This window comes from Strigops habroptila, chromosome 3 (genome assembly GCF_004027225.2).
Source record: "Strigops habroptila isolate Jane chromosome 3, bStrHab1.2.pri, whole genome shotgun sequence".
NCBI lineage: Eukaryota > Metazoa > Chordata > Aves > Psittaciformes > Psittacidae > Strigops > Strigops habroptila.
In genome coordinates, this window is record NC_044279.2 from 83,029,094 (window position 1) to 83,042,597 (window position 13,504).

A 13,504-nucleotide genomic window follows, 5' to 3' on the forward strand; every position below is an offset into this window, starting at 1 on the left:
TCTTCCCTTTTGAACCTTTCTCTTTACAACCGGATGGGTTTGTAAACCTAGTCCACACTTTGCAGTTGTCATTTTAACTCTTGCTAGCGTTTTGACTGGTCCTAGGTGCCTCTTTCAAGGGGCCACTAATGCTTCTGCTCCGCAGGGCCCTTCTTTCTGGTTTGTCTGTCGTCTTGCCCTCCTTCCGAGCGCTGGGATTACTACTTGGCCGTGGGAGCCAGCCAGCCAGCCAAAAACATGGCACTCGCGCCCCCCGCGGACCTGCCCCTCCGCAACACCCCCCCAAAAAAAAGCAAAAGCAAAAGCGAAGCAAAAGCGAAAGCAAAAGCGAAAGGGGTCCGCCCGCTCCCGGCGCCTGGCCAAAGCCTCCCTCCAGCAGCCGCCATTGCCAGGCGCTCTCCCCTCCAGGTGCTAACCGAGCCCGACCCTGCTTAGCTTCCCAGAGGAGACGAGCTCGGAGCTTCGCAGGTTGCTGCGCTCGCCGAGCCGCCGCCACGCTCCCGCCCCGCGCTCCAGCCCCAGCGGCCCACGGCCCCGGCACGATTCTGACGCACACCCGCCCTGCGGCAACCCCCGCCCCGCCCCGACCCGCCCCGCCGCAACCCCCCCGAGCAGCGCAGAGCCCCGCACAGCCCTGGCCCCGCCGCCCCCAAACAAATCCCCTCGCCCAAGCCACGCCACGCTCCCGCCCTCCCTCGCTCCCTCCCTCCCTGCCGCCCCCCTGCGAGAGCCGCACGGGCGCCCCCCGCACCCCCCGCAGAGCTGCCCCTCGCCAACAGCCCGGCCGCAGCAGCCCCACAAGGAAAAAAAGGGGGCCGGCAGCGCCTGAAAAAAGCCTACAGCACGCGGCCTTCCGCAGATAGGTCTCCTCCCTTGCACGGACGGATCCGATGCAAGGCAGGTCTCCCATCCTTGGACTAACCGAGCCCTACCCAGCTTAACTTCCGAAATCTGACGGGATCGGGCGCATTCAGGGTGGTGCCGCCGTAGGCCACCAGGAGCCCGCCAGCGGCGCACTTAGCTCGCCCCCGCCACGCTCCGGCCCAGCCCCACAGCCCCACCGCCTCACGGCACCGGGACGACCCCGACTGGGCGCCCCCGCCCCGGCCCGCCCTGCGGCAACCCCCCCCGAGCACAGAGCCCCGCACAGCCCTGGCCCCGCCGCCCCGACACACGCCACGCTCCCTCCCTTCCTGCCGCCCCACAGCAACATGGCACGGCCGCCCCCCGTTGTGCCCACCTGCCCCTCCGCAACTCCCCACCGACAACAAGGGGCCCGCCGTCGCCTGCACGGGCCCCCACGCACTGCCAAAAGCCTACAGCGCCCGGCATTCCCGGGCGCTCTCCCATCCAAGCACTCCCCGAGCCCGACCCTGCCTGCCGTTTCCCCCCTTCCAAAGTCTGCAAAATCATTTCACTGCTTTCATTCCAACCTTGAAATGTTTCTTTTTAGGGCTTAGTGGTGGCAGTCATTCTAGGGTAGTGGGACTCTTCGGAATTCATTCTTGTTCGTCTGGTTCTCTGGCCGCTGCTTGGATGATCATTCCATTCAAGGCAGTCTTCCTCTTCAGCTGCCTTTGGAAACACCAGTAAGAATTGTTCAAAAGGTTATCAACATGGCTAATGCAGTGCTAATCGGTGCTTCCGTCCCTCAACTCCAATTCCATCCTAAGCCCTTGAAGATTTTCTCTCTCCAGCTTTCTTGGATGTCTTGGTGAAGCTTTCCAGTATTCTCTTCTACCTTTTGCAAGAAGTCATGCTCCGCATCTCGAGTCCCGTTCCGCATGTGGATACAACAACGATCAATTCTAGCTTTCCAGTAGCCGCAAACCCCACGCTCTTGAAGCAAGAGCATAGCCAAAGCCATTCTCTTTCTTGAAAGCCATCCTTGAAGTTGCCTCTCATTGTAAATTCAAGTCCTTCAATCCTTTGCTGCTTGTATTTGCTAGCCTTTCTACTCGTCCCGGTAGCTGAGAGGTGCATTCCCCGTTCTCCTCTATCGCCAAAGGAATCAGCAAAGACTCCAAAGCCCAAGCAACTTCCACTCCAGCCGAAGGCTCATTCCATTCTTCGTCTGTTTCTGGCCTCTTCACCCGTTCCGATTGTCAGGTTTCTAATGCTCCTCTCCAAGGAGTTCTCTTCCAGGTTGGACAGGACATGGCGCCGGCATGCGTCCTGTTATTTCTCTTCCTTTTGCCATCCAGAGGGAAGCGAGCTGCACAGGTCCCATCACTCTTGCAATTGGTAAACAAGCGCTCACCTGTGACACGTCCTGCAAATTAGCAAACTCTTGCATTAATCCTAACGCCAAAATTTCACCCTGGCTTTTTCTTGGCAGCTAGATGGATTGGTCTCTTTCTATTTGCCTTTCATTTCTCATTTCTTTCCTCGCCAGCTTTTGCCTGCTTCACTTGCCATCTCGTCAGGATTAAGGTCTGCCATTGGAGCAGAAGTCCATCCCAATTTCAAGAGGTTTCGAGGTCTTGCTCCTTCTCCCCCTGCTGCAGCTTTTACCACAAAACTGGCTCCCGCTAACACCCAAACCGATATCCGTTCTCCCCACGTTTGAAAAGGAGACGCAAAATTTGACCTAGTTCAGAGTCAGTTTTGAGCTCTTCTCGTATCCCCATTGACAATTTCCCACCAGGGTGGGGCTTTCTTCACCCTAGTGCAGTGTAGCCCTGCTGCTGATTCAGCTCTCCTGGTGGCAAAAGGGCCAGTGGGAGCGCCTGAGGCGATTGCAAATTAGTTTCCTGACCTGTTTGACTAATCTGTCTTTTCACTGGTTGATTCATTCATTCTTTCTCCTTTGATACTGGATTGGGGCCTCCAAGGCGAACGCAAGTGCCAAGTAATTCCCAGCATTTTACTAACGCCCTGGACCACTTCGGCAATCCAATGCGGACCTCTAGTCAAAGCTATTCCCATAGGCACCCCAACTCTTGGGAGAAGTTCCTGCAATAGCCACTTCATGACTTCTTTGCCTTGATTGCTCCCACAGCGAAAGGCTTCTGGCCACCCTGCAAAAGTGTCAACCCCTACCAAAATCTACCCATACCCCTTTGGCCCAGGTACTTCTGACAAATCCGTTTGCCAATAGTCTCCTGCTTCCATTCCTCATTGCCATCTTCCCTTTTGAACCTTTCTCTTTACAACCGGATGGGTTTGTAAACCTAGTCCACACTTTGCAGTTGTCATTTTAACTCTTGCTAGCGTTTTGACTGGTCCTAGGTGCCTCTTTCAAGGGGCCACTAATGCTTCTGCTCCGCAGGGCCCTTCTTTCTGGTTTGTCTGTCGTCTTGCCCTCCTTCCGAGCGCTGGGATTACTACTTGGCCGTGGGAGCCAGCCAGCCAGCCAAAAACATGGCACTCGCGCCCCCCGCGGACCTGCCCCTCCGCAACACCCCCCCAACCAGAACCAAAAGCAAAAGCAAAAGCAAAAGCAAAAGGGGTCCGCCCGCTCCCGGCGCCTGGCCAAAGCCTCCCTCCAGCAGCCGCCACTGCCAGGCGCTCTCCCCTCCAGGTGCTAACCGAGCCCGACCCTGCTTAGCTTCCCAGAGGAGACGAGCTCGGAGCTTCGCAGGTTGCTGCGCTCGCCGAGCCGCCGCCACGCTCCCGCCCCGCGCTCCAGCCCCAGCGGCCCACGGCCCCGGCACGATTCTGACGCACACCCGCCCTGCGGCAACCCCCGCCCCGCCCCGCCGCAACCCCCCCGAGCAGCGCAGAGCCCCGCACAGCCCTGGCCCCGCCGCCCCCAAACAAACCCCCTCGCCCAAGCCACGCCACGCTCCCGCCCTCCCTCCCTGCCTGCCGCCCCCCTGCGAGAGCCGCACGGGCGCCCCCCGTTCCCCCCGCATAGCTGACTCTCGCCAACAGCCCGGCCGCAGCAGCCCCACAAGGAAAAAAAGGGGGCCGGCAGCGCCTGAAAAAAGCCTACAGCACGCGGCCTTCCGCAGATAGGTCTCCTCCCTTGCACGGACGGATCCGATGCAAGGCAGGTCTCCCATCCTTGGACTAACCGAGCCCTACCCAGCTTAACTTCCGAAATCTGACGGGATCGGGCGCATTCAGGGTGGTGCCGCCGTAGGCCACCAGGAGCCCGCCAGCGGCGCACTTAGCTCGCCCCCGCCACGCTCCGGCCCAGCCCCACAGCCCCACCGCCTCACGGCACCGGGACGACCCCGACTGGGCGCCCCCGCCCCGGCCCGCCCTGCCCTGCGGCAACCCCCCCCGAGCACAGAGCCCCGCACAGCCCTGGCCCCGCCGCCCCGACACACGCCACGCTCCCTCCCTTCCTGCCGCCCCACAGCAACATGGCACGGCCGCCCCCCGTTGTGCCCACCTGCCCCTCCGCAACTCCCCACCGACAACAAGGGGCCCGCCGTCGCCTGCACGGGCCCCCACGCACTGCCAAAAGCCTACAGCGCCCGGCATTCCCGGGCGCTCTCCCATCCAAGCACTCCCCGAGCCCGACCCTGCCTGCCGTTTCCCCCCTTCCAAAGTCTGCAAAATCATTTCACTGCTTTCATTCCAACCTTGAAATGTTTCTTTTTAGGGCTTAGTGGTGGCAGTCATTCTAGGGTAGTGGGACTCTTCGGAATTCATTCTTGTTCGTCTGGTGCTCTGGCCGCTGCTTGGATGATCATTCCATTCAAGGCAGTCTTCCTCTTTAGCTGCCTTTGGAAACACCAGTAGATCGAAAGAATTGTTCAAAAGGTTATCAACATGGCTAATGCAGTGCTAATCGGTGCTTCCGTCCCTCAACTCCAATTCCATCCTAAGCCCTTGAAGATTTGCTCTCTCCAGCTTTCTTGGATGTCTTGGTGAAGCTTTCCAGTATTCTCTTCTACCTTTTGCAAGAAGTCATGCTCCGCATCTCCAGTCCCGTTCCGCATGTGGATACAACGACGATCAATTCTAGCTTTCCAGTAGCCGCAAACCCCACGCTCTTGAAGCAAGAGCATAGCCAAAGCCATTCTCTTTCTTGAAAGCCATCCTTGAAGTTGCCTGTCATTGTAAATTCAAGTCCTTCAATCCTTTGCTGCTTGTATTTGCTAGCCTTTCTACTCGTCCCAGTAGTTGACAGATGCATTCCCCGTTCTCCTCTATCGCCAAAGGAGTCAGCAAAGACTCCAAAGCCCAAGTAACTTCCACTCCAGCCGAAGGCTCATTCCACTTTTCATCTGTTTCTGGCCTCTTCACCCGTTCCGATTGTCAGGTTTCTAATGCTCCTCTCCAAGGAGTTGTCTTCCAGGTTGGACAGGACATGGCGCCGGCATGCCTCCTGTTATTTCTCTTCCTTTTGCCATCTAGAGGGAAGCGAGCTGCACAGGTCCCATCGCTCTTGCAATTGGTAAACAAGCGCTCACCTGTGACACGACCTGCAAATTAGCAAACTCTTGCATTAATCCTAACGCCAAAATTTCACCCTGGCTTTTTCTTGGCAGCTAGATGGATTGGTCTCTTTCTATTTGCCTTTCATTTCTCATTTCTTTCCTCGCCAGCTTTTGCCTGCTTCACTTGCCATCTCGTCAGGATTAAGGTCTGCAATCGGAGCAGAAGTCCATCCCAATTTCAAGAGATTGCGAGGTCTTGCTATTTCTCCTCCTGCTGCAGCTTTTACCACAAAACTGGCTCCCGCTGACACCCAAACCGATATCCGTTCTCCCCACGTTTGAAAAGGAGACGCAAAACTAGACCTAGTTCAGAGTCAATTTTGAGCTCTTCTCGTATCCCCATTGACAATTTCCCACCACGGTGGGGCTTTCTTCACCCTAGTGCAGTGTAGCCCTGCTTCTGATTCAGCTCTCCTGGTGGCAAAAGGGCCAGTGGGAGCGCCTGAGGCCATTGCAAATTACTTTCCTGACCTGTTTGACTAATCTGTCTTTTCACTGGTTGATTCATTCATTCTTTCTCCTTTGATACTGGATTGGGGCCTCCAAGGCGAACGCAAGTGCCAAGTAATTCCCAGCATTTTACTAACGCCCTGGACCACTTCTGCAATCCAATGCGGACCTCTAGTCAAAGCTATTCCCATAGGCACCCCAGCTCTTGGGAGAAGTTCCTGCAATAGCCACTTCATGACTTCTTTGCCTTGATTGCTCCCACAGCGAAAGGCTTCTGGCCACCCTGCAAAAGTGTCAGCCCCTACCAAAATCTACCCATACCCCTTTGGCCCAGGTACTTCTGACAAATCCGTTTGCCAAGAGTCTCCTGCTTCCATTCCTCATTGCCATCTTCCCTTTTGAACCTTTCTCTTTACAACCGGATGGGTTTGTAAACCTAGTCCACACTTTGCAGTTGTCATTTTAACTCTTGCTAGCGTTTTGACTGGTCCTAGGTGCCTCTTTCAAGGGGCCACTAATGCTTCTGCTCCGCAGGGCCCTTCTTTCTGGTTTGTCTGTCGTCTTGCCCTCCTTCCGAGCGCTGGGATTACTACTTGGCCGTGGGAGCCAGCCAGCCAGCCAAAAACATGGCACTCGCGCCCCCCGCGGACCTGCCCCTCCGCAACACCCCCCCAACCAGAACCAAAAGCAAAAGCAAAAGCAAAAGGGGTCCGCCCGCTCCCGGCGCCTGGCCAAAGCCTCCCTCCAGCAGCCGCCACTGCCAGGCGCTCTCCCCTCCAGGTGCTAACCGAGCCCGACCCTGCTTAGCTTCCCAGAGGAGACGAGCTCGGAGCTTCGCAGGTTGCTGCGCTCGCCGAGCCGCCGCCACGCTCCCGCCCCGCGCTCCAGCCCCAGCGGCCCACGGCCCCGGCACGATTCTGACGCACACCCGCCCTGCGGCAACCCCCGCCCCGCCCCGACCCGCCCCGCCGCAACCCCCCCGAGCAGCGCAGAGCCCCGCACAGCCCTGGCCCCGCCGCCCCCAAACAAACCCCCTCGCCCAAGCCACGCCACGCTCCGCTCCTTCCCTTCCTCCCTCTCTCCCTGCCGCCCCACCTCCAACAGGAGCTTAATATTTTTCCACTGAAAGTGTTAAATCGTGTTAGTGTAAAATGGCTTGATTTGCTTGGTTGGCCACTTATCTAATGCAGTGCATGCATGGCTTGCCAAACGTAACTATATTGCTAGAATAGGATGGATGTAACCATATTGTAAAATAGACTGTTTGTCCTTTTGAAACAATAGCAACGAATGTTTAAGCTAGTCCAAAGAGCTTGTATAATTAGAACAGAACCTGCGCATACATAAGATAAAACATTACTAAAGGACAAGTTATGAAGAAGGAAAGATCACCTGAGAAAGTAATGACCGAGAGGCTGAAGTTCTAGTAACCGGTCAATAGATGGCAGTAGAGACCATGAAATATCGAACTATGGCTGTGTAATTAATTTCTGGAGGTTTCAGTGCCTCTGCTGATACAGAGCAACTGAAGAAGGAAACAAAATTAAGCACTGAAAACAAATTAACACCTCTATGGTGTGTCGGCCTTCTGGTGGGAACTCGTTAATGCCTCCTCTGTGTCATGTTGGTGTGCAAAGGGAACAGTAACCAATCCCCATGTTGGGGAGCAACTTTTGTGCCACATGTATATCATGGGGCTTGCATACCAGTGTCTGCCTCTGCAGGCCATGAACAACTAGATCCAAATTTCAGTTTTGACGGTTATGAGGGAGGTTTGGGTTTAGACTCTGTTCCAAAGCGTTGATACCTGTCCAAGAAACTCAGCACAGCTATGGTGCCCTGCCTTTATTTGGGTTCTGCGACTGCAGCTCCTTCCTGTCTCTCTGAATGTGTTTTCTCCTTGCTGGCTACTGTCTCAGTGACGTCCAAACCATGCTTATGAAGTGGGCTTGTTTTCCCTTTTTGCACATAATTTTCTGTGAGTTAAGCATCTATGTGTACCTGAGCACATTAAAACCAGTTCCAAGAAATACATTATTTAAAACATTTATGTTTTAATTAGGCAGCCACCTTTGAAGTTTTATGGTACTCATGTGGCCTGTGCATGTGTTTGGGTATTTAGCAATACCTCTCCATTATGTAATGCTTCTTTTTTTTGTAGGTGACACCTAAGAAGTTACAAAATCACAATGGCTTTATATGGAAGAATCTTTCAACTGATTTCTTCAACACAGTCTGTCCTATGTTCCTTAAGCTTTATTGTATTGTTATGCCTGTCTTTCACACTGTATGGTTTCAGCTGTTTGAAATACTTTTTTCATTTCTTCTACTACTACTTTTTCTTCAAATGAAAACCATCAGCTGTCTGGCAAGCACAGTAGCACATATGGATTAAAAATGTTTCATTCAAATAATAACACAGCTTTAGACTAAACTCTTCTTGAAGCCATCAAAAACATCCTATAACATGTTTACAAATAAGATATGTAGCTGTACCCCTGCGGGTACAGGGGTCATCAGGGTACATCGGGGTCCTCCTGATGGCTTTAGTGGTGGCAGGTGGGGGCCCTGATTTGCTTTTTACTGCTGGAGAAAAAGCTGGTCCTGAGTTCAATACTGCTGCAGTGCTACAGGACACATGCTTGCCGCCATCCATGGCTGTCCCATGAATTTTGGGGCAGGTCCCTTACCTTACACATACTGCCACCTCTGTAAGTCCCACCAAGAACAGGCTTGTGGAGGCACTGGCCTCCCTGGAGGCATTTGCCTGATTAAGCATGATGGCAGATTTAAGGCAGACAGGTTGCCAGTGGGATGTAGGTGATTGTGCAGTATCTAATTACAGGCTTTCCATGTTACAGGGTAACCTAGTGTCACACATAAACCTGTCAAAATTCCTCCAAGATAGAAAATGTGATGGAAAATCAAGTTGATCAGCAGCAGAGGAGGCAGGTTGCTTACAACCCTGTTCAGGCAAAGGGGTGTTTACTGCAGCTTGTTCATGGCATGTTCTTCTTTCCTTTTGCTTTGCTTTAACCACCTTGAAATAAACGTTTAGCTGAAAATCCTGCAGTACTGTAGATATCCACAAACAAAATGACATGTCAAGCAGGTTTCCAACATAAGGGAAATATTTCATATTGGCTCTGGCAGTGCCAATAGCTCCCTGTACAGAATAAGGCTAGAAAGAAGTTTTCAGCTAACATTATGCTCTCATTTGAAACTGGGTTTAACTCTAAAAGACTGAAGGCTCCCTAGATTTAAATTCTTAGCTTAATTTCTCCCCAAGATGTCTGACCAAGGAAAAGAAGTTATAAAAAGGCACGTAGGGGGAAAACTATTAATAGGAATTAGGCTACAGCAATTATACTTAGAGATAGAAACCTGAGAAAATACTGCAGTACAACAGTACCGCATAACAGTTTCAACAGTACAACTATTGTTCTAAAGATTTAATGGATTGGGAGTGTGGATTTTTACCCCCTACCTGTAAAAAAAAAGAAAAGGTCCAACTGGGCAGGTACCAGACTCCCCAAGATGATGCCAATCAATTATAGATAATGAAGAATGAGTCCTCTTGCCTAGTGGCCATGCTTCACATGAATAAGTCCCCAAAAGGCAACTCGTGCTCATTGAATGTAACTACCACACCTCCAGACTGGGATTGCTAAACTGGAAAAGCAGCGGGGGTGTGTGTGTGTGTGAGACATTTTTCATGGAAATGCTGTCATAGGTGTATCTCATCACTGATGTCAGGATTTTTCTATTGGTCTTGTAAGAGCAGCATAGAACTGAATGACATCTTCTTGCATGAGAACATAGTTTTAAGTGTAAACTAGTAATTCCTTATTAAAGTGAAGGACTTAGGTAGATATATAGGGTAAGAAAGCAATTTTTCCAACAAAAATTGGTCAGTCAAGTTTCGATAAAGTATAAACGGCTAAAACTGTTAATGACTGTGTAGTGGCAACTACTTATTTGTTTTGACCTTGGTCTGCAGGTGTTGGGGGTTCTTTCTGCTGAAATGAAAACTCTTTGATGTTAAAAATGGTGTTAAAATATTAAACTTTAACCACCTGCCCCATTTTTTGTAATTTAGTGATCCATTGAAGCAGATCATGTCAGTGACAGGCTTCAGCCAGTAAACAGCTAGTCATTACTTTTGAGGTTTCTCTTGCTTACTACTTTGTTCTAATGTCTTGGCTCAGCACAGTGGTTTTCACGTCTCTGGATTTACGCTCATAGCTCTCATTAGTCTCAGCATGGCAGATATTACTAAAGCCACCTGTGTGCTGTATTTTAGCCGCTATGGAACAAAACTGTCAAAGTAGTGCAGAATGGTGCCGTTCCCTCCCAAACGTATATGAACAAGTATATGCGAATTTTGATGCTCTGAAGCACAATAAGTGGCCTTATTTTGAAAAAAGGAACATCAAAGAATCAAACTGAGATTTAATTTTTAAAGGTAATGTTATTAAGCTCCCAACTTTGATCATTCAACTGTAATTCTGAAACCGATTTCCCTCGCGGCCAGGGTGGATGGAGGTCCTGGACACGGTCCTACACATGAGTGAGGAGAATGGGGGCTGCCTGTGCCACCAGGGGCTGCAGGCGAGCGGTGAGGAGCACCCTGGTGACCTCGGGTTCACATGGTGGCGGTGCACCCCCACCCTCCCTGCTGCAGCACTTCACCCGCTAGCAAGTGATTTATGTGATCTGATTTGCTGCTGTCAGTTACTCTGATTTGTGAACAAGCTGGAATGAGCCTCGGGGAGAGGGCGGGAAGGTGACAGAGGGATACTTGAAAGAAAGGTTACATACCTCCCTGCTCTGCAAGGCTAAACATATAATCTTCTGTAGGAGTTCTATAATTTTTACCTTGCCTGGTCATCTGGTAGGAAGAAAAACTGCTAACTGATGACAGCCTTGAAACAAGCAATTGAAAAGGTTTGGGGTTTTTTCTACCTGCAGGTAGAAATCATAAAAGGGGAGGGTATGAGGAAGGAACAGTTTGCGTCTCTGGCATGTGGAATTAGTCACTGCTGGCAAAGCATTGATTGAAATGTTACGGGCAGAGAGCTCTTCATAATAGAAACAATATAGGAGCCTTTATTTTTATACGAACTCGAAAAAATCTGAGTCATTTATTTTCTTCTTCCTGACAACTTATTTGAAGTTATGGGCTTTGTGAAGGTATTCAGGTGGGACCTCACCGGTCATGTAAGTGGTGTTTTGTCAGGTTGCTCTGAAGGCAGCCCCTGATGAGGGGTCTTTCTCACCTCTGTGGAAAGCCCTTGGGATGTCCCAAGACTGCCAAGGCCCCTCTACACTTCTCCACATCTTGGTGCCTCAAAATATGGGCCTTGTCACCACCCCTTGTTGCATCCCTGGGCAAAACCCTTCAGGTATCTATGCCATATCAAGGCTCAACCCATACATTACATACAGGGCCATGCCTTATTGTATAAAGGAGACCATGCCTGACCCTTAGCACTATCTGTAGGCTTTTTGTAGCAAAAAGCGGTGATAGCTGTAGGACTTCTGTGTTTGTGTGCTGTGCTTAATGAATGCCAAGATCTGAAGCCATTCCTTAAGGCAGCAAGTCAAAGGACATAAGATTGAGTCTGGCTGTCAGGTGACATGTAACTTCTTCCTGTCAAGGTCTAAACTCTGCCCATATTTGCTGTTCTTGCATAGGCTGTATGTAAGGGCTGGCCTTCTCAGTCAAGTTTGAGGGCACCCTGGAGCACCCAGTTGCAGAGCAGAGTGTCTCTCAAGAACCTTCAAATGGGGCTTAATTTACATTTCCCCTTTTCAGAGACTTCTGTAAGGTCTGGTCCTCTGAAAGCTGTTAAAGATGTGTCTAATACCCCCTTCATTGTTTAAATAACGAACGCTATGGAGCTTGTGCTGCAAGGGGGAAACCTCAGTTTAATGCCCTCATTAACCCCCTGGCCCACCTAACCTGAACACTCCTACTCCCCCTTTTTCACCCTTGTGTCACATGCTGTCACTGCACCAGGTTGGCTACAACTGTGGTTCAAAGGCAAGTTCAAGGAGAAGATGCTGCTGGGGGAATTAAACATGATATTGCCACACAGACATACCTCATGCTATGAACTGCTTTTGTACTGTAAGAGCTCCTTTGGTTCAGTTGTTAAAAAAAGAAAAGAATTGCACAAGTGCCATATCTAACCATTCAGAACACTTGGCCAGAGGGTTCTGAGGCGGGGTTGGCGTTTAGCAGCATGCATGTTTGTTGTGATATGCTGCTAGCACGATAAAAGTGTTGTTCAGTGCTAGAGAACAAATGCTGAACCCCAAAACCCAGACTAGAGTTTTATAGCAAATAGCAGACAGGCTAGGTTTTCTTACTGCCTACAGAAACATGTGGATTATCCAGCTGCTCTCCATGTACCTGCGATGTGAAGTGCAAGTAGCTCTACACAAGGGAACTCTATGGGCAAATTACATCAATGGTTGCAAGCAGAATATAAGTTTCTGGCATTTAATAAAACACCATAACAGAGCTGAATATGTAGCTATCCTTCATTAATGAAGAACCAAAGAAACATGCTGAGTGATGTGCGATCTTTTAGGTCGTATTAGTCCACATGAGACTTGGACAGAGCTATTTATTATCCATCCGGTTTTCATAACTGAGGTTTCCAGCTCTAGCAGAGGGACAGAAGATGCCAAGTTTCTCGAGTTTCTTCTATTTTTTTTTTCCCCCTTAACTTTGGCTTTAAGCTGTTAACATTGAAAAAAAATCAGTATTGCTCCTCAAAAGTTTGTGCTTCACTGGCACTTTTCATAAAGCAGCCAAAATTATCAGTTATCACTGTTATCAGCATGGAGGCTTAGAGTATGTTAGAATGGAGATCTTCACAGTCTTACAGACCAAAATGCCTGTTGACATGCCCAAGGGCTGAATATACTTAGCAGTAGAAGTGAATCAGCTATAAATTGTAGAAATGGGGATAATGTCTAGCACCTGTTACAGGTCAATTGCAGTGGTGGGCAGTATCTGGAAATCAGTCACATCCACATCATTTTCCCCTCTCTTTGGACAGCATGGTAGGACCTCACATCATGGCTCTCTTTGCTCATGCCTGAAGCCCAGCAGGTCATTGCCACCCAGCAGCAGTCCTGGTTGTGGCCTACCACCACCCACAGTGGTACCCAGGCACCCACTGCTGCCTGGCCAGCCTGCTGCTGTCATCCTCTCTATCACTGGGAGATGTCAGTAGAAAAGCCCTGGTACATGTGGCACAAGCAGAAGAGGCTTATCCCCCACTGGTGACCCTGTGTAAATGAAGGCACTTACACAAGCCCTGTTTACTTTCAGCTGCTCCAAAAAATAGGGGTTAACACAGAAGAAGCATGATGGGGGTTTTTTTGCAAGGTGCTTTAATGTACATCTACTATAGAGAGGTTTAATAGTGCTTTTTCAGGGCAAGTGGTTTTCTATAGAAAAACTTATTTTGCAAATCCCTAATATCCAGATGAGTCATTTGTTCTAATCTTTGTCTTAATTTGGCGTAAGCCAGCAAAGATCTAAATTGATTGAGCTGTTCTCATAAACTTCTTTTCTAATATTTCCTTGCAACTGGAGGATAAGATTTTTTTGACCTTCAAAAATACTTGGGCAGTATGTA

General features: G+C 50.4%; 1 protein-coding gene across 1 annotated transcript; it reads left to right on the forward strand.

The window, feature by feature from the left end:
* The first annotated feature begins 2,168 nt into the window (after positions 1 to 2,168).
* On the forward strand, positions 2,169 to 3,960 carry LOC115605330 (synapsin-1-like). The gene is made up of 2 exons (XM_030479596.1): positions 2,169 to 2,244; positions 3,272 to 3,960. Exons 1-2 carry the CDS (start codon positions 2,169 to 2,171, stop codon positions 3,958 to 3,960), a joined length of 765 nt encoding a protein of 254 aa, XP_030335456.1.
* Positions 3,961 to 13,504: the final 9,544 nt, after the last annotated feature.

Coding starts and splice junctions, on each gene's coding strand:
- LOC115605330 (XM_030479596.1), top strand. CDS start 2,169: ATGCGTCCTGTTATTTCTCTTCCTTTTGCCATCCAGAGGGAAGCGAGC. Junction 2,245..3,271: donor TCCCATCACTCTTGCAATTG/GTAAACAAGCGC, acceptor TCTGCTCCGCAG/GGCCCTTCTTTCTGGTTTGT.